Below are 26,323 nucleotides of genomic sequence, written 5' to 3'. Positions count from 1 at the left end.
GGCTGCTCTCACGGAGGTTGGGCACTGAACAGGCTCCGCAGGGGCGGTGAGCACAGCACCGAGCCTGACAGGGTTCAGGGGTTTGGTAAGCGCTCTCAGACACACGGAGCGCCGCTCGGGATGCGGTACCAGCGCCCGGGGCTGGGTTCCACGGTCCCGGCGGGTCCCGCCCCGCCCGGCGCCTCCCTGGCCCCGAGCCGCCTACAACTCCCACCCTGCCCCGCGCCGCCGACTACACATCCCGGCATCCCACGGGAGCGCCTCGCTCTCGCGAGACTGAGGGGCGCGCTGCGGGGCTGTCGCGAGAGCGGCCGGCCCGGAAGCTCCACGTCGGAGATCGGAGCGAGCCCGGGCGGAGCGGGGCCGGAGCGGGGCCGGGGACAGCGGGCGGCACCTGGGGGCACCGGGCGGCACCTCGGCACAGCGCGGCCATGGTGAGCGACACGCGGGGTCCCGAGGGGCGTCTCGCCCCCGCTGCGGGAGGGTGACCGGCTCCGGCGAGGCAGCGCAGCCCCGGGATCGGCGGAGCGGGCGCATGAGGGGCCAAGACCGGGGCTGGGGTCGCAGCGCGGTGCTGCCCGTGCTGTGCTCAGCCTCAGCGAGCGGCTGTCCCGGGGCTCGGGGTGCGTGTCGCACTCAGCCCTCGGAGCGGCCCTTCCCGGCCCCTTTCCCGGGATAAGCGCGGAGCCAAGCGTAGCTGTGCTTGCCTTGCTGGTGCTTTTAGCAGGAGAGAACCCAAACTCATCTCCACATCCCGTGTCATAGCCATGATTCAGGTATTACCTGATAACCAGGTGGTTTTTTTCCTTGCAGTGTCTAACACAGGTAACTGCAGGTTTTATTAATGCGTGTAGTGTTCTTTGGTCAGCCATTATCCGCTGAGTTGTCTGAGATAAAAGCAGCGTTAAATGATCTCCAGTGAGTGTCTAAAGGAATCCACAATGCCTCAAATATATTAGAAAATCACTTTGCTAGACTTCATGCCTTTTAAATACCGTGTGAGTGCTTTGGGACACTTGGTGTGTTCAGCCTGCAGGAGACTCGGGGAGAGCTCACAGCAATCTCCAGCATCCTCCTAAGGGGAAGCGAGGGACCAGGAGCAACCTCTGCTCTGTGCTGACAGCTTTACATTGCCAGTGATTAAAGTGGAAAGTCAGAGCCTTCTTTGTAAGGGAAAGACTTAAACTTTCCCCTGCTCTCAGTTTTTGCCAGACAGTGTTCCATTCTAAGCCATAATTTTGGAATTGTGAATGGAAGTAAATTTACAGTGGGCAAATGTTGCGCTTTATTGTGGTAACTGACTTTTCTTCCTGGTTTGTCAGGAAGAAAAGTCAGTTAGGACTAGTAATCCTATAGATGCAAATAGGTGAAGTAGCAGGAAGATTTATTTTCTAACATTTGGAATTTTGAATGGAAGTAAATTCACAATGGGCAAATGTTGTGGTAACTGACGTTTCTTCCTGGTTTGTCAGGTGAAGTAGCAAGATTAATTTTCTAGATTTGTATTAGGAGCAAATTCTCTTTGCTTTGCTATCATAGTTCAGGGACACCAGGAGGATGTGCAGTGCATCTTTTTTTGGTTTTTTTTTTTTTTGACTCTGCTGGAGGTACTTTTGCAAGAAAATCTGAGTTCCGCAGAATTAAGTTAAGCGGAGCCACTGCCGTTGGTGGGGATGTGATGCCTTCCTACAAAAACAGACACACAGACAGATAGAAAAGAGTGGTAACCTTCTGTCTGCACGGGCAGCAGGATTGAATCCTCGCATTCTCAGAGTGAACTGCAGCTTTCCCTGTCCCTTTCCTGAGCCAGTTTGCTGTCCCTGTTGTTCCCCCAGCCTCTGCGCCTGGACATCAAGCGGAAGCTGACGGCGCGCTCTGACCGCGTCAAGAGCGTGGACCTGCACCCCACGGAGCCATGGATGCTGGCCAGCCTCTACAACGGCAGTGTCTGTGTCTGGAACCACGAGACACAGGTGAGGGCCTTGCTGGGAAGTGTGCATAGCTGTGTAGCTGGTGCTGGAAATGGGATTTGTACAGATTCTTCAGTCGCCGCTGTTATAACTGTGCTCCTCTGGCTGAGTGCAAGAGTCACTGTATCAGTAGACAAGGAAGTGACATATTGGTCACTGTTAAGAAGATAGAGCTCATTTCAAAGTTGGTATTTTTGCCCAGTGTTATAAACTTAACTGGTTTTATTTTCAGACTCTGGTGAAGAATTTTGAAGTGTGTGACCTGCCTGTGAGAGCTGCCAAGTTCGTGGCAAGGAAGAACTGGGTTGTAACTGGAGCTGTAAGTTGTTTCCTCTTGTGATTTCCTCTTCAGCTGCACTTTCTCTCATCAATTTTCATGCCATTACTTTCTGCATCATGTAATAATATGATCTGAATTTGTAGAGGAGAAGGGAATACTGCACTACAGTTTCCCAGAAGTTTTCTCCTTTAAGGAAGCTTAAAAGCTTAAATTTTCATTTCAAAAAAGAGCAACCTGCTAAGGTGACTGACTGCAGGTAATGCCAGGTAGATGGAGTTCAGCTGTTACTGCCAGCTGGAACATACTCAGCACAGAGTTCTGACTCAGTGCTGCTTTAACTAAGATGAAGCTATTGACAGTCCTAGGTAAGATGAATTGGAAATTGCTTTCTACTTTTTTCTTGGTTATATTAAAAATAATTTTTAGTTTTGCTCATCACTAGAAAAAAAATGCCTGCTTTTATTCAGTGAATGTACCTTGAGAGGAATAGTTGTATTCTGATCTTGGTATCACATTTTTCTTTATGGAGTGAATATTTTTTTGGCTAAATTAAGGTAATGCTTAAATGTTTTTTTTCCTCAACTTTCATTTCCTAGTCTTCTGCCCTGTACCCAGAGTAAAAATGTATTTTCATTTCATTACCATATGCTGCCATGACTCAGTTACTTGTAAAAATGAAAATTTGCTTTTTCCGTTTCATAAATGACTTGAAACAGCAGTAATTTACAGCCTTCTGAATCCAAGTATAATTTATATCATTAGCAAGCAAAATTCCTTAAACATTTTGTTGTCTTCAGTGGTGGAATGTTTTCTCCTAGCTCCCCTGCATTGCACAGAAGGTGTACTACACAAGAGACTTCTTTTCACGTGGTTTTTCCTCCCTTTCCCAGGATGACATGCAGATCAGAGTTTTTAATTACAACACCCTGGAAAGAGTTCACATGTTTGAGGCTCATTCCGACTACATCCGGTGCATTGCAGTGCACCCCACGCAGCCCTTCATCCTCACGAGCAGTGGTGAGAGTCCCTTGGCATCTTTTCATGTTCAGCTCCTCCCAGGCTCCTGTTTTCTGTGGGGTGAGGGCTTGCACCCTCTGGGGAGACTCAGGAGCCCTTGAGCAAGAAGCCAACGTTGCAGTTGTCATTTTGTTGTTTTTTGTTAGACGTGTTCACGTTTTTTTAATGGAATATCATTTGCACTTAAGATTTAAAATATAATGGCTTGTGTTCTTGTCAGAGAAAAGAGCTTTCTCTCTTAATATCTGCCAGAGGAGACATTTGTGTGTGTGTCTGTGTGTGGCAAACTCTCAAATAACAGCAAACTCACAAATTTCATTGTGGTTTGGAGTGACTTTTTAGCTGGGAATCTGGCTTGAAAGCAACAGACAGCTTTCATCTCCCTTTGATCCTTCTGAAGGACTGGTAATCCTATAGATGCAAATAGATTATTAGTGCCTCCTTTCCAGCCTGTACCATGAATTTCTGGAGGATTATGCACTTTAAGGAGGTTGTTATCACCCACTGAAGCTTGGTTGTTTGTGATTTTTTCCAGATGACATGCTGATCAAGCTCTGGGACTGGGATAAGAAGTGGTCTTGTTCTCAGGTGTTTGAAGGACACACCCATTACGTCATGCAGATTGTCATAAACCCAAAAGACAACAACCAGTTTGCCAGTGCCTCTTTGGATAGGACAATTAAGGTACAGAAGCTGTATTTGGGGTTTTTAGTCATTAAGTAATTATCAGTGTACACAAAGCAATAATCCTGGATGGATGATGGGTCAGTATTCTTAAAAGCAGGTGCAATAATGGAATTTTGACTGAACAAAGACCTGGACATTGCTCCAAGCACCTGCTAAGTAATTCAATAAATTTACCAGATTGCCTGTTGTCTCTAACAATTGGAAAGTAGTTCTTTAAACTTTTCTAAGTGCTCTATCTTTAACTGTGCACTAAAAAGTAAAAACAACCCTGGTAAAGGTGTCTCTCTCATTATTTGCATGTCCTTGGCTGTCTGTGCATGGAGTTGTTTCCAGTGATGCCTTTGGCCTTCTCATGGTCTCATCTGCTGTGCAGTTGTTACTAAATATCTGTGACTACAGGTTTTCAGCCACTGAGCAGGGACACCTCCTCATATTTCCTGTACGTCATCGGTATATTGGCTGTAAAAAGCCAGCACTGATTTCATATGGCCATAGATGTTGAGATCAGGTGCATGAAAATGATTTGATGTGATAAACATGAGAAAACACTAGTATATCTACACTTGACTTGCTTCATTTTGTATCCTCATTTAACATGAGATTTGATATTCTTGAGCATAGCTGAAAAAATTAAAATTCAGGACATGGAGGAAACTCATGTATAATAACAATCAGTTACTAGTTAATTTTATAAATACATAGTACTTCATAAAAACAGTGCTTTATATGGTTTCATGTCCTTAAAAAAAGTTTAAAGCAACCAATTTCAATGTTTAGAGGTATGAGCAGAGAGCATGGGCAATTCAGCATGTTATTTGTGTTTATTGGGGGAAGGACTGGAGTTTGCTGAGCAGTTGAGGTTTTTCACCTAAGAAAACAACAGTGTCTTTGGAATTCTGTGTTATTTCTCACTGCACTTGTGAAGTACTTCTGGACACAAGGGTGAGCTGGGCACAGCAGGTTGCTGGGTACAAGTGTTTGTGTTTCATTGCTCAGGTGTGGCAGCTTGGATCATCCTCTCCCAACTTCACCTTGGAAGGCCATGAGAAAGGAGTGAACTGCATTGACTATTACAGTGGTGGGGACAAGCCATACCTCATTTCTGGGGCAGATGATCGCCTGGTGAAGATCTGGGACTACCAGGTGTGTGCTCAGCTCCTCAGAAGCCTTTGTGCCACATTTCTTATTCAGTTTCTGTTGTTCGATTTATTTTCCTGTGACAAATTGATTCCCTGCCTTTTAGGCCTCATGTTTGTGGATTAAGCTATTCCTCTTTTTTTTTTTCTTCAATCTTTATAGCTCTTCCTTCCTCCTGTTTCATTTTTTATAGCTTCCCCCATCCTGTTTCATCCTTTATAGCTTCCCCCCCTCCTGTTTCATCCTGTGCACATTGGCACAGCCCCATGTGTCGCATGCACAGTGCAGTGCTTGTACCCCCAAACAGGGCAGGAATGATGAGGTGCCCTGCTTGAATCCTCCTCAGAAAAGAGAGATTTAAATCCAGGGATTCACTTCTGTTGCTGGAGCCTAAAGCTCCTGAGTTCTCCCTGTCTTCAAGTGTCTGAATGGCCAGAAGGGTGAGACAGAAGTTGTTAGGTGGTACTTTCTGGTCACTAAAACTTATTGCCCTGGAGTAAATCCAAGCCCAGTAGTTGAAGCTGGCACTGTTAATTTAAGCATTCAATGCAGTCATGAATATTACACAACAGTGCTTGGGATTTTGCCACCATGTGCAGCTGGAGACACTGTACATGCTCCAGTCTTCGTTATCTCAAGCAGAGCAGCCTGACTTTCACAACTGTGTGAATGAACATTCTTACCAAAGACCTAAACTAGATCTGTTTTCACTTGTAATGCAATATTTGGTTATGATTTTTTTTTCACAGTGAACTCAGCTTTCTGTCATGCTTCAATGTGTTATGCTATGCTGAGAAAGCATATTTCCTAGCCATAAACACCTCTGAAAATAGAGGAAATCACTTCTGTCAAGGGAAATACTTTCTTCTGGGCAGGAGGTACAGCTCAATACAATCAGTTTTTAATAGCTTAGTGCTGTTGTTTGAACATCTTGCAAATGTAAGAAATTTAGAGAATTTTCAGATCTATTTTGGATTTGGGGGAATTTTTTTTTAAGAAATAAGGGTTAAAATGTGGCATTTTGTTCTCTCTTGCTTTCAGAATAAAACTTGTGTCCAGACACTGGAAGGCCACGCTCAGAACGTGTCGTGTGTCAGCTTCCATCCGGAGCTGCCCATCATCATCACCGGCTCTGAAGATGGTAACTTTGCATTTTGTGGTGTAGAAAGGACAGGAAAAGCACTGAGGGCAGAGCTCTTGTGGTGCTGTGGCTGCACCCCTGAGCTGAAGGGATGCATGGCTGTGTTTCTCCCCAGGCACGGTGCGGATCTGGCACTCCAGCACTTACCGCCTGGAGAGCACCCTGAACTACGGCATGGAGAGGGTGTGGTGTGTGGCCAGCCTCAGGGGCTCCAACAACGTGGCTCTGGGCTATGATGAGGGCAGCATCATTGTTAAGGTACACTTATTGCTTTGGAGTGAGAAATTGTGATTCATCCTGTCCTGTGTGCACAACAACTGGTTTCTGATTCTGGAATAATACATAAAATACTGGCATTTTTTCATAGAGATTGGCTATTTCACTTGATATTTACAACTGAAAAGAAAATCAACAGTGTATTTTTTCCATAGCCTCACTGTTGTAATCTTGTTGTTGTATTTCTAAAGTCCCATATTGTCTCAATCATATTTCTAAATTCTCATACCTTCTCGGTGATACTTCTTGGGGGCAGTTCTTCACAGCTCTGACTTCTCTTGCTTGCTGTCAGCTCAACTCGACTGGCCAAGCCCAGCCCCTTTTATCCCAGTTATCTTCACTAGCTACAGCTGCAGCCCAATGAAGGACATCACAGCTGCAGTCTATCAAAAACAACCAGGGCTTATAGGCCTATATACAGATATTCAATATACAATACAGATATTTTACTAAAACTCCTACATACCTCACCTCTTTCTTACTTTCTAGCTTGGTCGTGAAGAACCTGCCATGTCCATGGATGCAAATGGAAAAATTATTTGGGCTAAACATTCTGAAGTCCAGCAGGCTAACTTGAAAGCAATGGGAGATGCTGAAATCAAAGATGGAGAGAGGCTGCCCCTGGCTGTGAAGGATATGGGCAGCTGTGAAATCTATCCTCAGACAATCCAGCACAACCCTAATGGACGGTAACACATCCCTTCATCACTCCTCTTGAGCTGGTTGGGTTTTTTTGTTAACAGGCTCAAATAAAAGGGATCCAGAGTCCAGGAGGTGCTCAGTGAAGACCAGAAGGAGCATGGCTCAGGAAGGAAATGGAGTTCCATGACATTTAGGCATATATAAAGCTCATGCTCTGTGTTTCAGTGATTACCTTGGGCATGAGAGCCTTTACCTTTACAGATAATCTGCCTTCTTGCTGCTGCCTGTTGTCCTGGACACAGATATCTGACAAGTGCCTCTCTCTCCTGGCCCAGGTTTGTGGTGGTGTGTGGTGATGGTGAATACATCATCTACACAGCCATGGCTCTGAGGAACAAGAGTTTTGGTTCTGCACAGGAGTTTGTGTGGGCACATGACTCTTCAGAGTAAGTATTGCAAGTTTTTTCCTTTGTATTACGTTTGCAGCTGCTACTTTAGTTTAGTTTTCAGGCCATGAAACATGCATGTAAAATGAACTTTCAGTAGTTGTCCTGCTTGAAAAGTTTGGGTTTTTAGGACTCTGCTGGTTTTAGAAAATAAGTCAAATGCAGTTGCTTTGTAGCAGCTTATAGTTTAATAATTTGCTACTTTGGAAATGAAATAATTGTTTTGTTTATTTACAATTTAATCTCTATTTAGGTATGCAATCAGGGAGAGCAACAGTGTTGTAAAGATATTTAAAAATTTCAAAGAGAAGAAGTCGTTCAAGCCTGATTTTGGAGCAGAAGGTAAATACTTTAAAAATAGATATGCTGGTATGCTTTTTGTACAATGTGGATTTCTTTCATCTTTATTTTCTTGTAGGCATCTATGGTGGCTTTCTATTGGGAGTCAGATCTGTCAATGGCCTGGCATTCTATGACTGGGAGAACACAGAGCTGATTCGTAGGATTGAAATCCAGCCCAAACATGTGAGTTTCTGCATGGCACTGAAGATATTTACCTGTCTGATTTACTGATTTATATTTCTTTTTTACTAAACTGGTTTTCTTGCATGAAGCAAAGCTGTCAATAATAAAGTAATAATTTAAGTTTATCTCAGTCATGTAGCAGAAAGGGCTGAAAAATTCCTGTATATGTGTTGACTTCTCAGTTGGGGTGTTTAACCCTTAATTCCCACATCATCCTTCTTAGCCTGGGGTGTGTAACACTGCCACTGTTGATTCTGCTCTCACAGATTTTCTGGTCTGACTCGGGTGAGCTCGTGTGCATTGCTACAGAAGAGTCATTCTTCATTCTCAAGTACCTGTCAGAAAAAGTGGCAGCAGCCCAAGAAACACATGAAGGTGTCACTGAAGATGGAATTGAAGATGCCTTTGAGGTACCTTCTATTTAAAAAGTGGAAAGAGATTAGAGATGGTAGAAGCAAGAGAGTGCAGCAAACTTAGTCCTTAACATAGTCCAATTTTAATGTTGGTTTCCAGACCATATTTAGTTTCACACATTGTGCACCTGCCTGAGGAACACTTAATAATTTTTTTGGGATTCACGAGGAGTGTATCTCTGTCTCAATCTCAGCATAACAGACCTTGATGCCAGCATTTCTCTTCATCTGTTCACTATTGTCAGAGAGTTACAGAGATATTTTTTAAAACACACTTTTGGGTCATTGATTAATTTTTTTTTCTACAACTTTCAAGTTTTGACATGTTACTCAAGTTTGAGAAGTGAAAAAACCTCATGCAGTAAATCAGAATTTCAGAAGGAAAGTTACCTTTGATTGTCTTGCTTAATGTTTAGTTTGGTGCTTGTTTTCTAGGTTTATAATTGGCTTAGTTAAGAATTAGGGTAGCATGCATGTAGAATGAAATTATAATTTATGTACTTCTAATCTAGATCTAAACTTATATTTGCAACTTGCCCAACGATTAAAGTATAGAATATGGAATTCTATTTTAAATTGCAGTAGTCTTTCTGCTACCTAGAAGTCCCTTTTTATATATCTAATTACCCAGAATTTGCTTTGCAGGTTCTTGGTGAGATCCAGGAGATTGTGAAAACAGGTCTGTGGGTTGGTGACTGCTTTATTTACACCAGTTCTGTGAACAGACTCAACTACTACGTTGGAGGAGAGATTGTCACCATTGCCCACCTGGACAGGTGAGTTGCTGCTTCAGTTCAAGTGTTCAAGGTTCTCTCAGTGAAGGGGGTTCAAGGTGCAGGAGTGGGAACAAGTGGGGTGTTGTGAGGCAGCACTGCAGCTCTGAGGGATGAACTGTGTGAAAGTGTACATCCAGGAAAAGCAGAGTGTTTGATGGGAGTATTCTTGCTACCGTAAGAGCTACTGGGATGGTTTTGTACAGACTGTTTGTGTGGATCTGTTGAAGCTGACATTTTGTTTTGTTTGTTTTGTTCTAGAACAATGTATCTCCTGGGCTATATCCCCAAGGACAACAGGCTGTATTTGGGTGATAAAGAGCTGAACATTGTTAGCTACTCTCTGCTGGTCTCAGTGCTCGAATATCAAACTGCTGTCATGAGGAGGGATTTCGGCATGGCTGACAAAGTTCTTCCCACAATCCCAAAAGAACAGAGAACCAGGGTGGCACATTTTCTTGAAAAACAGGCAAGAAAACTACTTCTTAGTTATCCAACTAAATAAATCAGTTGAAATCAGTTAAACCCAGTGATATTATCTGTGAGCATTAACTCTTGTTAATTATCCTGTTTGTTTGAGAACACTGTAACCTTCTGTTAAAGTATTTAGGATTATGATTGACCTGACAGGTCCCAGCTTCACTGTCACATTTTTATTTTAGGGCTTCAAACAACAAGCTCTTGCAGTATCTACAGATCCAGAGCATCGTTTTGAACTTGCTCTTCAACTTGGAGAATTAAAAATAGCCTATCAGCTTGCAGTGGAAGCAGAGGTAATGAAATAAATTTGGGTGATTCATCCTGGATTCTGAGTATTAGTGGGAATCTGAGAGGCCCTGTAAGAAAATGCAGTGGTATGCGGGGATGCAATACAACTCCAGCTCCTTTGGTGAAGTTCTGCTGCCTGTAATTCAAAGGAATCTGAGCTGTGGGATAGGGACAAAGAATGGTGTCTGCTCAGAAAGCCATAGGAACTCCTGGAGAATACAAAACTTGAGCCCAGAACCAAGCCTTAATCTCCAGTATTTAACAGTGAGAGGAGGAAAGACAGGGCTGAAGCCTTCAGACCTTTGTTCCAGCCTTGGCAAACCTAGACTGCTGCACTAAAACAACTGATTTGTCCCATCATTATAATGCAGAGAGTCGATCTCCTTGTTCCTGCTGTAAAATAATCCAGTTATTTAGAAGGAATGTTAACTTAGTTACAGACACAGATGCCTTTCAGCGTTCTGAGGGTTAACTTGGCAGCTTTAAGATATTGTTATAGTTAAATTTCCAGAGTTATGCCTGCTTCCCCCCTCCATGTTTACTGAGAAGCTGTTTATTTTATGTAGTGTTACAGCTAGGTAGGGATCTCTTGGCACTCACTGTGCCTTGCTGGGAAGCTGCAGTAATTGCAGTACCTCAATGGGAAGACAGATGTAGTCATGGGATACAGCACCTTCACAAGTCAACTCCTATTTTCATACTGAGTGCTCTGAAAACCTTTAAATGCTGTTCAGAAATGTGAGTGGTTTTTTTCTTTCCTTCCCTCTCCCCTTTTGGCACAATCAGTCAGAACAGAAGTGGAAGCAGCTTGCAGAGCTTGCCATCAGTAAATGCCAGTTTGGCTTAGCCCAGGAGTGTCTCCACCATGCCCAGGACTATGGAGGGCTGCTGCTCCTGGCCACAGCTTCAGGGAACGCCAGCATGGTGAACAAGTTGGCAGAAGGTGCTGAGAAGGATGGCAAGAATAATGTGGCATTTATGAGCTACTTCCTGCAGGGAAAGTAAGTAGCAAATGAGCTTCTGATTGTTCTGTTCTGCTGTCTCAAGTGTGGAGACCCTCAGGTTCTTCAAGTGGTTAACTTCAGCTAACTGAAAACTTCATGGAGAAAGATGAGCATAGGTCCTTTTCAGAAAAGCTCATTCTATGACTGCTAGATCTAAAGTCTGAAATGAAAGCACCTTAAATTAATGGAATGGAATAAACAGCTGTTCTAATACAAAAATTTGTCTTTATTAGGTTTACTGGTTAAAATTATATTTTGACATCTTTTTAGGCTTGATTCATGTTTGGAACTGCTGATCAAAACTGGGCGTCTCCCTGAAGCTGCTTTCCTCGCACGGACGTATTTGCCAAGCCAAGTTTCCAGGTAATTTCTGAGCATGTGCAGAGCGTGAGCTGTGTTGTGTGAATGAGCTGTCTCTAACAAATCTGGTTTGCATCCCCAGGGTGGTTAAACTCTGGAGGGAGAACCTCTCTAAAGTCAATCAGAAGGCTGCTGAGTCCCTTGCTGATCCCACAGAATACGAAAATCTTTTCCCTGGATTAAAGGAAGCTTTTGTTGCTGAAGAGTATGTTAAGCAAAGTCTTGCTGAGTTGAGGCCAGCCAGGGAATACCCCCTTGTCACTGTAAGTAGAAGGTTTTACTGTCCCTACAAGAGTAACATTTGGTGCTGTGTAAAATCAGCTCTAAGCAACTCAGTGCAACACTTCAATGTGTCTGGGGTTCTTTTTCCTTTTAGCCAAATGAAGAAAGAAACTTACTTGAAGAAGCAAAAGGATTTGAGCCCTCTGGAATAATGCCATCTCAGGTCAGTCAGTGATGAGTCTAAGGGAGAACTTTGCAATCTCACAGTAACTTCTACCCTGGAGAATATTTCACCAGTAATTGACAAATTGTTGCTTTTATTACCTTGACTGTAAGTGCTGCAGTTGGCTTCATGTTCTTTTGCCTCAGATTCTTTTTCATCTACATGTGCACTTACTAACAGCTTCTTGACTGTGAAATGATTTGTGTGCTTCCTTTCCTTGGGTCACCCTGTGTAGTGTGAGTAGTTCTAGAGTCTTTCCAGTGAATTCATCCTACAGAAAAGTAATTCCAGTTGCATTTACAAACACTGCCTCGACTGCAGCTGGTTTTCTAAAGCTCAGTGGCTGGAAATGGAAATTCTTGCCTATTACAGCAATGACAAATGTTCTGTGTTCTTTGTTGGTGTGCTCCATGGGTTGGAATAACACTGCTCCATAACTAACTGGCCAGGAATCCTATTTGGGTACTTGAACATAGATTCTAGTCGATGTCTGAAGTAACAAACTAATTTTTTTACCACCTCAGTTGTCCAATTCTTATGCAGAAAATAGGACAAGTATAAGTGGTAAGCACAGAGATTGAAACAAAGCTTTTCAGAGCCTTGGGAGAAAATGACAACTTCTAATTTTGCTCAAATACACTTTACATTTGTATGTGAAAATCGTAATGTGAGGGTTTCTTAAAGGCAGTGATACTGGCACAACACTTTGAGGCTACAAACATCTAAAATCAAAACTGCACTGGAAACTGAAGGAGAAACAGAAAAGCTACAGCTCTCCATTGTCTGTATGTTTTTCCTCATAGGAGGTGCATTACAGAGCATAGGGGGACATCCCTGACAGAGCAGAGAGGTTGAGGTTTGGTTACTCTCAAGCCTCTGTAGTGACTCTTTGCCTCTTGTGCATCAAAGGAAATGCTATTAAAGCAAAATCAAACTTGTCTGCTTGTTTGTTAAAGATGATAAACAAACTGTCTGAGCAACCTATGGAAACAAATGGAAATAACTGAGAACTAGCTTGCATAGAAGCTGAAAACAAGACCTCAGTGTATCTTTGCATTCAGCTCATGTTCTTATAGAAGCCCTAAATCCCAGCTGTCTCTTACAGCTGAGGCTGAATATGGGACATTTGGTAAGAGATAAATTAATTCTATAATTAAGTACAGCTAAGTGAATAGTACCATTGCTTCAATAATAGTACTGACTGATGAATTATCTTAATATAAAATTTATGCAGCAGTGAAGCAAGAAAAAAGTATTAAGCCATTATAGGATTTGGAACACTAAGCCCAGCAACTCCTAAAATTTCCTGTCAGTCTCAACTAACTTAGTCTCTCCTGCTGAGCATGTTGAAAATCACTAGCAGCACTTCAGTGTTTAAAATGAACTGTTAATTTCTGAAGGTTCTCATTTTATCACCTCCATTGATATACTGGGAAGGGAAATAGTCTTCAGTAGAGTGAGGACTAAAATCTTTTCTGACAGTGAAGATCTGGCTCAAGAGTAACTGAGGGAAGCTGAAAGAGAGCCACTGGGCAAGGGGCATTAGGGATCTGCTGTTGTTTACTTGCTTTTGTTGAAAGAATTTAAATTGAAAAAAAAAAAACTAAAGGAATTTCTTTGCCATTAGAAGAAGGCTGAAGAACCAGTTCCCTCTCCTAAACAAGAAGTGATGAAGACAGTTGTGCAGAATTCTGATAACCTTCCAGCAAGAGACCAAAAGGTACCCAAACAGTTTGATGAGGTGAAGTATAAGCACTCAATTCATTTTACACTAAGACTTCAAGGAGTGTGATTCAAGCAGCTGCACACGAGTGTGGCAGTCCCAGAGCAGTGCTCAGAGCCCTGCACAAAGTAACAGAGCAGTGCAGCAGGCAGGGTGACAGAGGGAGGTCAAACCCAGCTGCTCTGCAGCCTCCTTGAGCATTGTGTTCCTCATGAGGCCTTGGCTGGCCTTTGCAGAGTGCAGATCCATCCCACAAGCTGCAGCACGTGTAACCATAGTGGAATCCTCCTCATCCAGTCTTTTCTCTCCCTAGACACTGCTGGACTTGGAAGATGACTTAGATAACTTGGATCTGGAGGATATTGATACCACAGATATCAATCTGGATGAAGAGATCTTAGATGAGTGAACATCCTTTTTTAGATGACCAAATCAGGAAATAATTCGGTCAAAACCCAGAGGAATGAAGTTCTGTGGACTATGTGCTCCAAGTTATTTTGATTTTTGTATCACAAGTGGACCATGTACATGTAGAAGGAAGTATACAGCTAGCAACTGTACAAAGAGAATCAGCTTCCAGTATGTTGAAATTTGAGATGTAAGCCTGCTCCAGAACATACTAAAAAAGTTTTCATTTATCAAGCTGTTCAATAAATCCTTTTAAAAAGTCTGCTCCCTCAGTTCTCCATTTACTAGTAATATTTACTAAGACTACTCAAATTCTTAAGAATAACCCAGCTTCCATAGTGTATATTCCAAATTTGTGAAACAGCACAGTAGCTGAAAAATGGTATTTTAAGCTGACTTTTCTCAGCACCTCCACTGAAGTCTGTGGTTATGTTTTCACTGTACTGCCATCTAGCACTGGTAACCATCACTATCAGCTCAGTTACTCTTTCAGACACCACTTGTAGCTAAAAGCTCCAACAGAGCAGTGATACAGCTTTAGGGTTAGAAGGGGTGTGTGTAACACCCTTTCCTAAATGAAGCTGTCCAGACCCTGCACTTACCTCAATAACTAAAATGAACTGTGGGAAATTCCTTAGATTCAAGATGCAACAATAAAAAAATTGAACTCAGAGTACAGTGTCAGTGAAAACAAGTCATGAGGGCTGCTCTAAGTTCACTTACAGAACTGCTTAGTGATGCACATGTATTTCAGTAAAGAAAAATACATTCTACAGCAGTCATTTTCACATATTTATTGTGGAATCCTGTACAGAAAATGTTTATAAACAGACTTAAAACTTCTGGTGAGCTGAGGTTTACTTCATGAAGCTGAAGAAGTAGCCATTGCTTCTTCATAAGCCTGCAGGGCCAGCTGGATGTAACCTTCTCTCTGAGATTCAGTTTTCACAAATACCTGCAGCCATGGCAGGAGAGAGGTTAATGTAACAGCAGAGTTAACCATGCCAGTGACAGATCAGCCACAACTGCAATCCTGGTGCAGCTGCAGGTACAGAGTTTAACAAAAACCCCAGCCTGGCATGTACAACAGTTCTGGTTAAGTATCTGCTTCCTAAGGTAAGGAGAAATGTAACTACTCACTGGGTTCTGCTGGTTAAAAGCTCTCTTGTGCAGGTTATGTAGAAGCAGAAAAGCTTACCTTGATCAGATCAACTCCTTGAAGCTTCTGTTCTTTAGCTTCCTTTGCTGACTGACATTCAGGGTGAAGCATATGATACAGTGTAATTAAACTTGTAGCATCATCCAGCCTAAACAAATAAAGGCTCATTTAGCAATTCCTCTCTCAGAGTACTTACAGAGTGTATTTTGTGATGTGCTTTGCACAGCACAGGCTGTCAAACTGCTGTTCCACCAAGTATCCAGTCCTTGGAATACACAAGCAAGTACCTACATCTATCCCTCCTGGCCTGCTCAGCAGTAATACAGCTGACATCCCTCTGAAAATACAATTAATTACCAATAATGAGTGTTTAGTGGAAGTTTCTGGTTGCAATGACCAGTATGTTTCACACAAGTAGCATTAGAAATCCTGTGACACAGAGCTCTCAGCTGAGTTTAAAACTACTGAAGTGTGTGGCAGGAAAAGACATTCAAACTCTGCTTGTTTAAATGAGCCAGATACATGAATTTTCCTTTTACCAATTCAATTCTAAACCAGGAACCTTCCTGATTTCTCCATGTGCTCAGGTTAAAAAGCAAGATCTGACCACTGAAACAGCAGAAAATAAATGCCACTATCACTGCAGCCTGGAGTTCTGATGGTACACATTTCTAATTTCTCCCAGCTCTAGTGGCATTTTGAACTATTGAATATTGTTCACTTCAGGGAACTTTGAATAAATTTAGCACCATGTTTTATAGAAATTCACCCATTTAAAATGAAACCTTATCTACATGTTCCTAAGCTACTTAGGAATTGCTCTAAAACCCAGAGTGTATCAACTTTATAAGGCAAAACTGAACTCAGTATGGAAATGGCAGTCTTTGAGATCAGAAGTGCTCAGAGCTGGAAGTGTTCTGACAATTACATGGGAAAAAAAATAAAACCCAAAAACCACAGAAGGCTAATTTCTGCAGAAACCTATATATACACCCTACAACTTCATGGACTGTTACTGGTACTCCTGTACAGGTCACAGTACCTACACAGCTGGCCTAAAACATCGGGTAAATGAGAACTTTCCTACATCTGACACAAATACTGGTTTTATTGTCAAACAGCAGTACTTTTCTAAGGCAAGGCAGCATTACCAAGTGGCAGGCTGTACTCACAGGTCTCTGTTGATCATGTCTATGAGTAATCCATCTGCCTTCTTCCTGCTGAGCAGGTACCACACCATGCCCCCGAAGTGCCTGGTGGAGCGCAGCAGGTCGTACTTGCCGTGTTTCTCGATGTCCTCGTAGGTGCGGTGGTGAACCTGCACACACACACACACACACACACGGGCTTGTTCATGGCAGAACTGCAGCCTGCTGACAGCTTTCCCCCTGGACCTGAGTTTTTCATCTTTTTCATTTCCCTAATGTCGGAACTCAGCACATCCCTTTGGATGTCCAGAGCTGCCGAGAACCTCGCTGGGGGCTCGGAGACCCTGGCATGCTGCCCAGAACACCTGGGGATTTGATTTTGACCCTTGGAGCAAGTTACCAGCTTTGTATGAGGACAGGAAAGTCACACAGGTTTGAATGGTCTAATAATAAAATATGCACAGGGTGAAAATGTAGATTTTAGGACTTTGGTATGGGGGTTATGGGGACAAGATGGAGGAATCAGGGCATGTCTAGTCCTTCTTTCTTCTTGTTCTCCATTTTCTGCAGTGATGTTGGCACTTTGGGGTTGGTTTAGAGTAGAAGTGCACTGTCTAACACAGGTGATAGGTATTGGGAATTAAGTGTAAATATGTTATATGTAGTTTGTAGTATAAAAGGACAACACAGAGTGCCTGTGGCTGCCCTGCTGGGCAGATCTCCGCTGGGCAGAAAGAAAATTTTATAGATAAGAATTAATAAACAACTTCAAGACCTAAAAGGGAAGAGTCCAGACTCGTTCTTCAGTTGTGCAGGCCAAAGCAGAGACATCCTGCACATCTCAGGGCAGCAATTATCAACAGCAACCTGAGACCCTAAGGTGCAGGGGTAAGCCCCATGCTGAACCACACACCTGTTATAATTCAGGGTAACGCCAGGCTAGCCCAGTCCTTGGTACTCAGGCATAGACATCCTTATGGTAAAAGGAAGCTAAATCCTGTCTCTCTTGGACTTCTGGGGACATAGGGACATAAGCTCTGCACCTTCACTGCACAGCTGTCAAGCTGTATCTATTATTTCAGGAGAAAAATCCTAGAGCAAAGAGCTGTGAAACTTTTCTTAGGAAAAAAAGTTACTTGAAAAATCGAATTTAATTAAGCCTATTATTAAGCCTAATACAATTTACAAGTGTGACTGTGTTCACAGGGGTCTGAGGATGAGGGAAGAGATGAGGATCTGACTCCATGTTTCAGAAGGCTTGATTTTTTATTTTATTATATATATTACATTAAAACTATACTAGAATAGAAGAAAGGATTTCATCAGAAGGCCAGCTAAGAAGGAATGATAACAAAGGCTTGTGGCTCAGACTCTCTGACCAAGCCAGCTGACTGTGATTGGCCATTAATTAGAAACAACTAACATAGGCTAATTAAAGATCCACCTGTTGCATTCCACAGCAGCAGATAACCATTGTTTACATTTTGTTCCTGAGGCCTCTCAGCTTCTCAAGAGGAAAAATCCTAAAGAAAGGATTTTTCATAAATTATGCCTGTGACATTACAGTTTAAAGAGAAGTAAACATTTTAAAAGCAAGTGTAGACTTACATTTACCAGCAGCTATAGCTACTAATTTTATTCTGCTAGAATTACATTTTGGTAGCTGGTCTTTGTCAAAAATAATACTTTGTGCACAGTGCTGTTTCTCAAAATGCATTTTGTGAGCTCCCAAGCCAGCAGTTAGTGTGACTTCAGCAGCAAAACTCTGCTCAGAGCCCCTGACAAGTGTTACCATCAATTCTGCTGTGATACCAAAAATACCTGAATAAAGACTATTTTTGTATGTGCAGTATCCTTCTAGGCTGGTAAAAATTACTTGTGCAAAATCCTGTTATACTGTTCTGCATAAAAATAAACCCCAAAACTCATCACAAGGATGTGGGAGAAATTAGAGCACATATGACCAACAACTCTGCTCCCAGATAAATGTTTATGTTTACAAAACAAACCCTACAATTTTACAAACAGGATTTTTTTGCTTGCTAGAAAAATGGGAAATGAACTCACTCTGATATAGTCAGGTGAATCTGGCTCAAACTGAGCAATGCACATGTTCAGGACATCTTCATGACGGTCTTGCTGAAATACAGTCTGAAACAAGAGTTTGGATTCAGGGGTAGGTCATGTACTCCCAGCATCCCAACTCTGCAAAATCAAAACAGCAGCCACAACTCTGTTCTGGACAACACAATGAGTAACCCCTTCATCAAAAGACAACATGGACAATTGTTTCTAGTATGACACAGTATTTACACCTACCCAGGATTTACCTGGCCCTAACCTGCAACTTTGTTTCAAGTATTTTAACCAAGTTACAATGAAAGGCAATTGCTCCAAACAGAATTCAAGCACTAAACACACTCATGCAGAATGGCTTATTCCGAGTTACCCTGCCCAGAGAGCAGAGTTTCACTGTCAGACTGCAATGAAGTAAAAGTGCTCAGTTTCAAAGGCAAGAAGAGCTTACCCCAAGCTTCTCGTCCTTGAATAATGTTGGGGGAATCACCCTGCGCCCCTCCTTTGGGAAGAATATCTGGATCATCCTGTCTCGTTCCTCCCAGGTAGCTTTGCGTAACACCCCGTTTGGTTCTCTGACTACAATGAAACGTTCCTGCAAATGAGGCAAAAACCAAACATTGTCCAAAGCCTTCTCTCATCATAAAAAACCCCTCATTTGTCAAAGTCCTTCTGCTCCTAAAGTCACCCTTGTAACACCAGTTTCTAGCTGACTGTGGCCATATGCCAGATTGATCATTTCTGCCTTACTACCTGCTGGATAAGTGCTGCTTTTGCACCTCGGTTTTACTGTCTGACAACTGTGCATGTGCCAACACTGAAAGCCATGGCTCTGGGAAGTTTATAGATAACATGATTCACACCCAGACAGGGAGTTAGCCTGATTTTATCTTTTAATAACACTTAAAAAATTAGGAATGCAAGTGTTGTGCACTTTTGTACCTTTTTTCAAGAGGCAGGCTAGAATCAAGTAAGAGCAAGTGCAAGGCAAAAAGTACAACAAATTAAATATACTCAGATCTGTTCACAAGCATAACTGCTTTAGGGTGGCAAGTTGGAAAGTTTTTTGGATAGGAAAGTTTTCAGTATGGTTGTTGGGAGCTGGGTTTTTCTTTCCTTGTTACTTGTGGAACTTTTTCCCATTGAGTTGGTAAGAAGCACTGGTGGCTGGGTGCTTGAGGCAGTGGGGAGAGGAATCCCAAACCTCACTCTCCCTGCTTCTGTTTTGTGGTTCCTGGTTTTTGTTTGCCTTGTTACACACACTAGTAAAGAACTGTTATTCCTATTCCCATATCTTTGCCTGAGAGCCCCCAATTTCAAATTATAATAATTCAGAGGGAGAGGGTTTACATTCTCCATTCCAAGGGAGGCTCCTGCCTTCCCTAGCAGACACCAGCAGGAGAATAAACAGCAGTTTCCTGGAGGAAGCTCTCAGACAGAGTAATAGATGGAAGACTGAGCAGTTCATTTCACAGGATGATCACTATATGCACGTTTGAACCATCAAGGGTTCTTGGAATCAGAAGGTGGATAAGAATTTTTCTGGCCTCTTCTTACTGATACTTAAAGACAATTGAGATGTTTCATTACACAAAGGAAACTATCTTTATACTCCCCAGTTCCATTAGACTTTCTTTACAGCTTTCCTGGGAACTCATTCATCATTTCTACAGCTTTCTTCCAGATCTTTGCAAGTGTGGAGTAATTCCATCTTACAAAGGAATCCAATCCTACAAAAACCTTCTAGGAGCATGGAAGAACTCAGCACTCCTAGCACCTGCTTATATCACAAGCTCCTTCTTATAAAATAATCAACTACCTGCCACACAACCTTCCCATGCCTGCTTTTGAGTAGCAGAATGTAATTAATGATTATCAGTTAGAAGCAGGTATTTAGAAATACATTTTTCTCTACTGCCTTGTACCAGACTGACTCCTCAGCCCTTTTGCAAACTGATCCATCTACATTTGCATTAAAGCTTATTTTGAGAACAAATTAATAATGTTGATCACGTTACTTACACGATGTGGAATGGAGTAGCTTAAATCTGTAAACACATATTTTGCAGTTTCAGTTCCTTCAAGGATTTTGTCTTCTGCTAAGACATCATCAATTGGCTCTCGTTCATTCAAAACAGGGGGCATGATTAGTTTTCTTTTAGCTTCCTCAATGGCTTTTCTTGTGGCCTTGTAGGGGGGGAAAAAAGTAGTTTAATTTTACAACTAAAAATATCATCCCATTGGAAAGATAATATACAATTTGGGGACAAATATTTTCATTTAGACAAGCTTGGTTTTTTTCTTCTGCAGTTGAGAAAAAAGGAGACACCAATTCCACCTCTAGGTAGGTGAATGTCATGTAAACAATCCACCACTAATAAAACCTGGACAAAATGCTGGAGGAAGTTACAAAACTACAAGGGACAAACTATTGCAAACACCAAGTTTATTTCAGGTGTTTTTCCATGGTAAATTTCCCCCAAAACACCAACTGCAACAGTTTGTATATAACTTTAATTGTGGCTACAGCAGAACTGGCTTAAGTCAAGCCCTTTGTCATCCTAAATGAAGTCAGACCAGAAGAGAGGGGGAAAAAGTAGTCAAAGGATTCCCAGAGCTATAACTTAAATATCAGATTAAGGTATTTGACAGAATTAGGAAGAAAAGAAACCAGAATGTTTTCAAACGCAGCAGTAAGGAAGGAAGAAATATGGGCTATTACAGGTCTTTTGCTAAAATCAACACTTACTTCCGAAGGAAGCAGAGCAGCCTACCTCTTCCAGCTGAGCTTCGGTCATCAGCTTGTAGTGGGGCGGCTTGAGGCCCTTCTTCTCAGGCCGGAACACCTTGTGCAGGTCGAGTCCCGTCATTTTGTACAGCAGCGTCTGAACCGCTTCGTCCGTGAAGGCGGGCTTGGGCTGGGCGGCCTTTCCCTCTGCGGGAGAGGGCACACGCTGTTAGCCGGGGGCTGAGGGGACGCGCCACAGTCACCCAGGGGACACCCCTGTCCTCACGGCCCCACACGCGCCCCGACCCGCATCCCTCCCCAGCAGCCGCACACCAACACGCGGGGCAGCCGGACCCCGAGGCCGGGGCAGCCGGGAGCGCTCTGAGGGATGCCCCGGTCCCCCCACGTACCGTCCGCAGCCGCCGCCAGCGCCCGCCGCGCGGGGAGCGCCCAGAGCGGCCGCAGCCGCGCCGGGAGTGCCGCCGTGCCCCGCGCCGCCAGCGCCGCCATCTTCAGTCCCGCCCCTTCCCGCCCCGCGGCGCGCCGGGAAATGGAGTCACGGAGCCGGGGAGCAGCCCGAGCGGGACCAGTGAGCCCGACCCAGCGGGTGCAGGGCGCCCTGCTCCTCCTGGCCCTGCACAGCAGCCACACCCCGTGCCAAGAGTCACATCGTGTGCCAGGAGTCGCACCCTGTGCCTGAAAGCGTTGTCCAAATGCTTCTTGAACTCAGACAGGCTTGGTGCTGTGACCACGGCCGCCCAAGCCACTCTGGGTGCAAAACCTTTTCGTGACATCCAACCTAAACCTCCCCTGACACAGCTTCAGGCCGTTCTCTCGGGTCCTGTCATTGGTCGCCAAGGAGCAGAAATCAGTGCCTGTCCCTCCGTTTCCCCTCATGAGGAAGCTGTAGATTGTTATGAGGTCTCCTGAGTCTCCTCCCGGCGTGAGGGAAACACGCAGTCCCCCGGCACTGTCCCCGAGGCAAAGGGCAAGAACGTTGTTCTCCCAGCGCGTTTGTGCCGGGCACCTGAGGGCCGGGTGAGGGCGGGGAGCTCATTCTGCGTCTATGGCACAAGCCCGGCAGGAGCGCGGGGTGCCCGGCTCCCTCAGCCGTCCTGGGCATGGAGCAGAGCTGCGGGGTCCCTTCCTCAGCACGGAGTGCCCGGCTCCCTCATCCACCCCGGGCACAGAGCAGGGCTGCGGGGTGCCCGGCTCCCTCAGCCGCCCAGAACACAGAGCAGGGCTGCGGGCTCCCTTCCTCAGCGCGGAGTGCCCGGCTCCCTCAGCAGCCCCGGGCACAGAGCAGGGCTGCGGGTTTCCTTCCTTAGTTTGGAGCCTCCGTAGTAGGAAAAACGGTGGAATTGAGGCCACTATGCGGGATTAAAGCGCTGTTGGCCCGCGGGTTCGGAGGGCTGCGGGCGGCAGTGGGTGCGCTGCCCGCTGTGAGGGGCAGGCAGCTCCCGGCCCTGCGGTAGGACAGGCTGCCCCAGAGGGAGGAACAAGCTAGAAATTCGCCCATGAAATCCCACCTGGCTCTGGCTGTGCTACTCCGGCCCTGCGTGATGCCCCGAGGCGCCTGTACTGTGCGGGGCACCGGCCTCGTCAGCCCGGCGACGGCTTCACTGCCGCGGGTAGTGAGGAACTGCTGCCCTCATGTTCAGGGAGCTTTAACGCTTTTGTAAAGGAAGGAAAATACATAACTGCACTTAAACATAAAACCAAAATTTGCTTTATACTCAATAATTATGACATATCGGCTCTAATGTCTGTGAAGAGAGGATACTGACTTCTTATAACTGGGTCAGTTTAGGGGGTTGCAAGTTTATTATGACTTGAAGATTAGTTATTCTAGTTGGTCTGTATATCTTTTATTGTGAATTTTAGTCTTACAAACTGTGCTCAGGGAGGTGTGAAACAAAATTTGATCTTAAAGGTCTCTTCCAGTCCTGATTATTGTATGATTCTCTTATCAGCAGGCAAGCCTCTGTCCAAGAACTGGGAATGCCTCAAGTTCCAGAAAATCAAAGCCATCCATCAGTGCAAGCTGGCTCCTGCCTTCCCATTGAGACAGGAAAGAGTTCATCTCCAGGACGGGCAACAGAGAAAGATGCTTATGATGCTCATGCTCTGTAGATCTCCAATTGTTTTAAACTTTAGAGGGTTGTTCATTGCTTTGCCAGATCTGTTATACTACTTTTGAAAATGATGATTGAAGTCTGGGAGAAAATGAAGACTTTTTAACATATATTGGTTTTAGTTAAAATAAAGTTTTAAAAGTGTATTGTTTCTTATAATTGATCTTTTTTGTACTGGGGAGTATTCGTGGTTTTTTCAGCTTTATATCCAAACACGTGCTCTGGGTTGAATTTATTAATCAGGCTTTTCAATATCCTGGCCTTGTCAGGAAGGTTGCAGGAGGATATGTTCTTCTCATATTTGCCTTGTTACATCTAAATTGAAATTACTGGGTATTGCAGAGGGCAAATGAAACCCTTAATATTATTTTAATGTAATTTTGTGCAGAATGTATTTAAATAATGCTAAGAAAATGAAAAATAATTTTGATGAAATGGAGAAGGTGTTGTTTCTCAATTCTTGCACGGAAGATCTCTGGAGTGAGAGCTATACCCTATAAGGGAATTGGGAAGTTATTTGGCAACGTGCCTAAAAGCCACTTCAGACCTGTTCATGAGTTTGGATGGCAAGCCAACGTCCATTTTAATTCACAGAAGTGCTTAGAAAAACAACAGAATTTATTGGGCAATATCCAGGAGAGGTTAAATTCACATTCAGTCTGTACTGGAGTAGTAACAGCTGCTGTGAGGATTAACCTTTTTGGCTGGTGGGATGAAAGGAAATATTAACTAACTATACTGTAGATGGAAGTATAGCAGGTTAACATACTTATGAAGTAGGATCATTTATAATGGGTAGATTGGCTATATTTTATTGTGGATTAAATTTGTACTGAAGTAACAGCTTTAAGTAGGATATTTTATTTTGATATAGTTAAAAATGTGACACCAGCTTGAAGAATGGGTGGTGTAAAAATCAATAATGAAATGAAGAATTTTTCTGAGCTTTTGCTATTATTTTCAATGCCTCCCAAGACAGTTGGCTGTTGGAAAATTACAATCATCTGATGATGGGTGGATGTCCTCAGTGAAACCCATGAGTGTTCCAATGGGTTTCCACTGCAGGAAAAGTGTCTGTACAAGATCACCTGTACAGTTGGCATTAATTTCCTTTTTGCTGACAACTTCAGGATAGCAGAAGGATCAGGTGGCTGCTGAGAGTGACATCTCAGGGAGAGAAGAGACAAATGAGGAGCTTAGGAGCTTGTGTTGCTGCTCTGCCTATTTAACTGATAAAATAAGGGGCTGCAGTTTACTAGTCTTCCTGAGCCACAAATATGTCAAATTAGTAGTGAAAAGTTGTTTGGAAGGAAGAATTCTTTCTTGGAAAAAATACAGAGAAAAATACAAAATATCAGGTTTGGTAACTGTGCATTCAATTGTTATGTGAAGAACACAGAGTGAACCCAGTCAGGCAGTGCATGTGTTCACAGTTGATGATGTGACCTTTTTAGACATAATAGTTGGTTCTCTTCATCCTGATAAAAAAAAAATATGGCAATCCTGTGGAATATTTTTCTGAAGGACGCAATGGACCAAGCTGGAAGCTCTTTTTACTAAACCTGCATGGATTAGTCTGAAGAGAAATTATTTTTTCCAGAGAAGGCATAGAGTGCTAACATAAGAGAGATGACCCAAACCTTATTATATCATCAAATTAGTTTTTGAAGGAATTAAATACTACACATGGCTGGTTTTGTTTCACCATGTACATTGAGGGAGTGGGTATTTTTTGCTACAATTGTTGGAGTTGTGGTTTTCTGTAGGATTGCTTGTTTTCAGAGTTGCCCACTGAACCTCAGGAGCTGGAGCTGTGTGCCAGCTGTGTTCTGCTGCTGCAGACATCCCCAGGGAGATGCCTGAGCAAATGTGATGCAAAAGGCTCCCAAAGCTGCTCCTTTGGTGCTGTCACTTTTAGCGAGCGGTCCTGGTCAGCACAGGTTGTACACCAAGTGCCCCTCGAGGTTTTATTTGTGCCGTGACTATTTGACATCTGTGTTTCCAATTCGAGGGGGAAATGGCAAGGCAGGAAGGATTATCCGCGCTCCTTATTTCCAGTTTTCAGCCTTGTTTCACGCAGCGCTCTGTGCTGTGTTCCTGTGGGCCACTGCGGGGCAGGAGCGAGGGCTTAGAGCAAGGGAAGTGCCTGAGGAGCTGACGAGGGTAATGTAAATAAACTGTTTCCATTAATGACCCACATTTGCCTCTGTCTCACATAAAGCTGCCATAATCTCACTTTAATAATGATGAATTAGATACACACAAAAACCGTCTCCAGTAGTTGAGATTACATACATTATTTATAGTAGGGATATAAATCCCACTCCAGTTTATATTGTTTTCTTTGCTACACTATAAGGGCTTGAGCCAAAGCCCATTAAAGTCCTTTCCTAACTTCAGCGGGCTCTGAATTAGGAGTTCCTATTTTTCAAATTAATTTTATTATTCCTTTCTCCTCTTGTAATACTTATCTTTTAAAAATAGTTATCAAGGAAAAAATAATAGTACATATTCAGTATTATTCAAAGCAAGGGTATGGTTTCAGTAACTGGGTTTTTTTTTCCAATCTTAATAGTTTTTAACCTCCCTCTACATTCCATCACTATTTTCCTTCTGAATCCTAGCACTTGCCAGGGCACAGTGAACTAAATCTGGTGTGCAGCACAAACTGTTATGTGAGGGCAGGTGGGATGTGTCTGATCCCTTTGTTTTCACAGGAGAGGAAGAGCAATGATCCTGGCAGATTTGTTGGTTTGTTTTGTTCTTTGGGCACAGGAAAATTAGGAGAAGACGGCACCTTCCAATTCAAAGGTTAATTGTAATATCTTCCTTCTCTCCTGTTGCCAGCACAAGTAGTCAATACCTTGTTCTCATAATTGTACTTTTATCTGTTTTTCACTGAAACCTGACACCTGAGAGAATCTTCTGAAACCAAAACTGTCCAAATTAAACCTAGATGTGTATTGTCTGGTCTGTTGTCAAAGGTTTCATAAAAATCTAAATCCCATGTGTCTGCTAGTTACACTGTTGTGTTTTGTGATCCTTACAAAGAAGCCTGGAGG

The 26,323-nt window shown here is 43.3% G+C and overlaps 2 protein-coding genes across 3 annotated transcripts; one reads left to right on the top strand and one right to left on the bottom strand.

The window, feature by feature from the left end:
- The first annotated feature begins 273 nt into the window (after positions 1–273).
- Positions 274–14,277, top strand: COPB2 (COPI coat complex subunit beta 2). Of its 2 annotated transcripts, none has more exons than XM_064720738.1 (22): positions 274–434; positions 1,836–1,973; positions 2,203–2,289; positions 3,141–3,267; positions 3,803–3,951; positions 4,951–5,097; positions 6,133–6,232; positions 6,348–6,490; positions 6,998–7,197; positions 7,486–7,596; positions 7,850–7,938; positions 8,015–8,121; positions 8,388–8,531; positions 9,180–9,310; positions 9,569–9,776; positions 9,970–10,080; positions 10,862–11,076; positions 11,350–11,442; positions 11,522–11,702; positions 11,816–11,884; positions 13,512–13,604; positions 13,921–14,277. In XM_064720738.1, exons 1-22 carry the CDS (start codon positions 432–434, stop codon positions 14,014–14,016), a joined length of 2,742 nt encoding a protein of 913 aa, XP_064576808.1. In that variant the 5' UTR covers positions 274–431; the 3' UTR covers positions 14,017–14,277. The 2 variants fall into 2 exon arrangements, with proteins under 2 accessions (XP_064576808.1, XP_064576807.1); XM_064720737.1 differs by having other exon boundaries at positions 299–434; positions 13,515–13,604; positions 13,921–14,156.
- A 517-nt stretch (positions 14,278–14,794) lies between these two features.
- MRPS22 (mitochondrial ribosomal protein S22) lies at positions 14,795–21,641 on the bottom strand. Its single transcript, XM_064720740.1, has 8 exons — positions 21,537–21,641; positions 21,173–21,333; positions 20,421–20,585; positions 18,850–18,993; positions 18,390–18,473; positions 16,347–16,492; positions 15,214–15,322; positions 14,795–14,970 (listed from the first exon to the last, which is right to left on the bottom strand). The coding sequence occupies exons 1-8, from the start codon at positions 21,634–21,636 to the stop codon at positions 14,878–14,880; spliced, it is 1,002 nt and encodes a 333-aa protein (XP_064576810.1). The 5' UTR covers positions 21,637–21,641; the 3' UTR covers positions 14,795–14,877.
- Positions 21,642–26,323: the final 4,682 nt, after the last annotated feature.

Source organism: Zonotrichia leucophrys, chromosome 9 (assembly GCF_028769735.1).
Source record: "Zonotrichia leucophrys gambelii isolate GWCS_2022_RI chromosome 9, RI_Zleu_2.0, whole genome shotgun sequence".
Taxonomy (NCBI): Eukaryota; Metazoa; Chordata; class Aves; order Passeriformes; family Passerellidae; genus Zonotrichia; species Zonotrichia leucophrys.
This window is presented reverse-complemented; position numbering and strand designations above follow the sequence as displayed.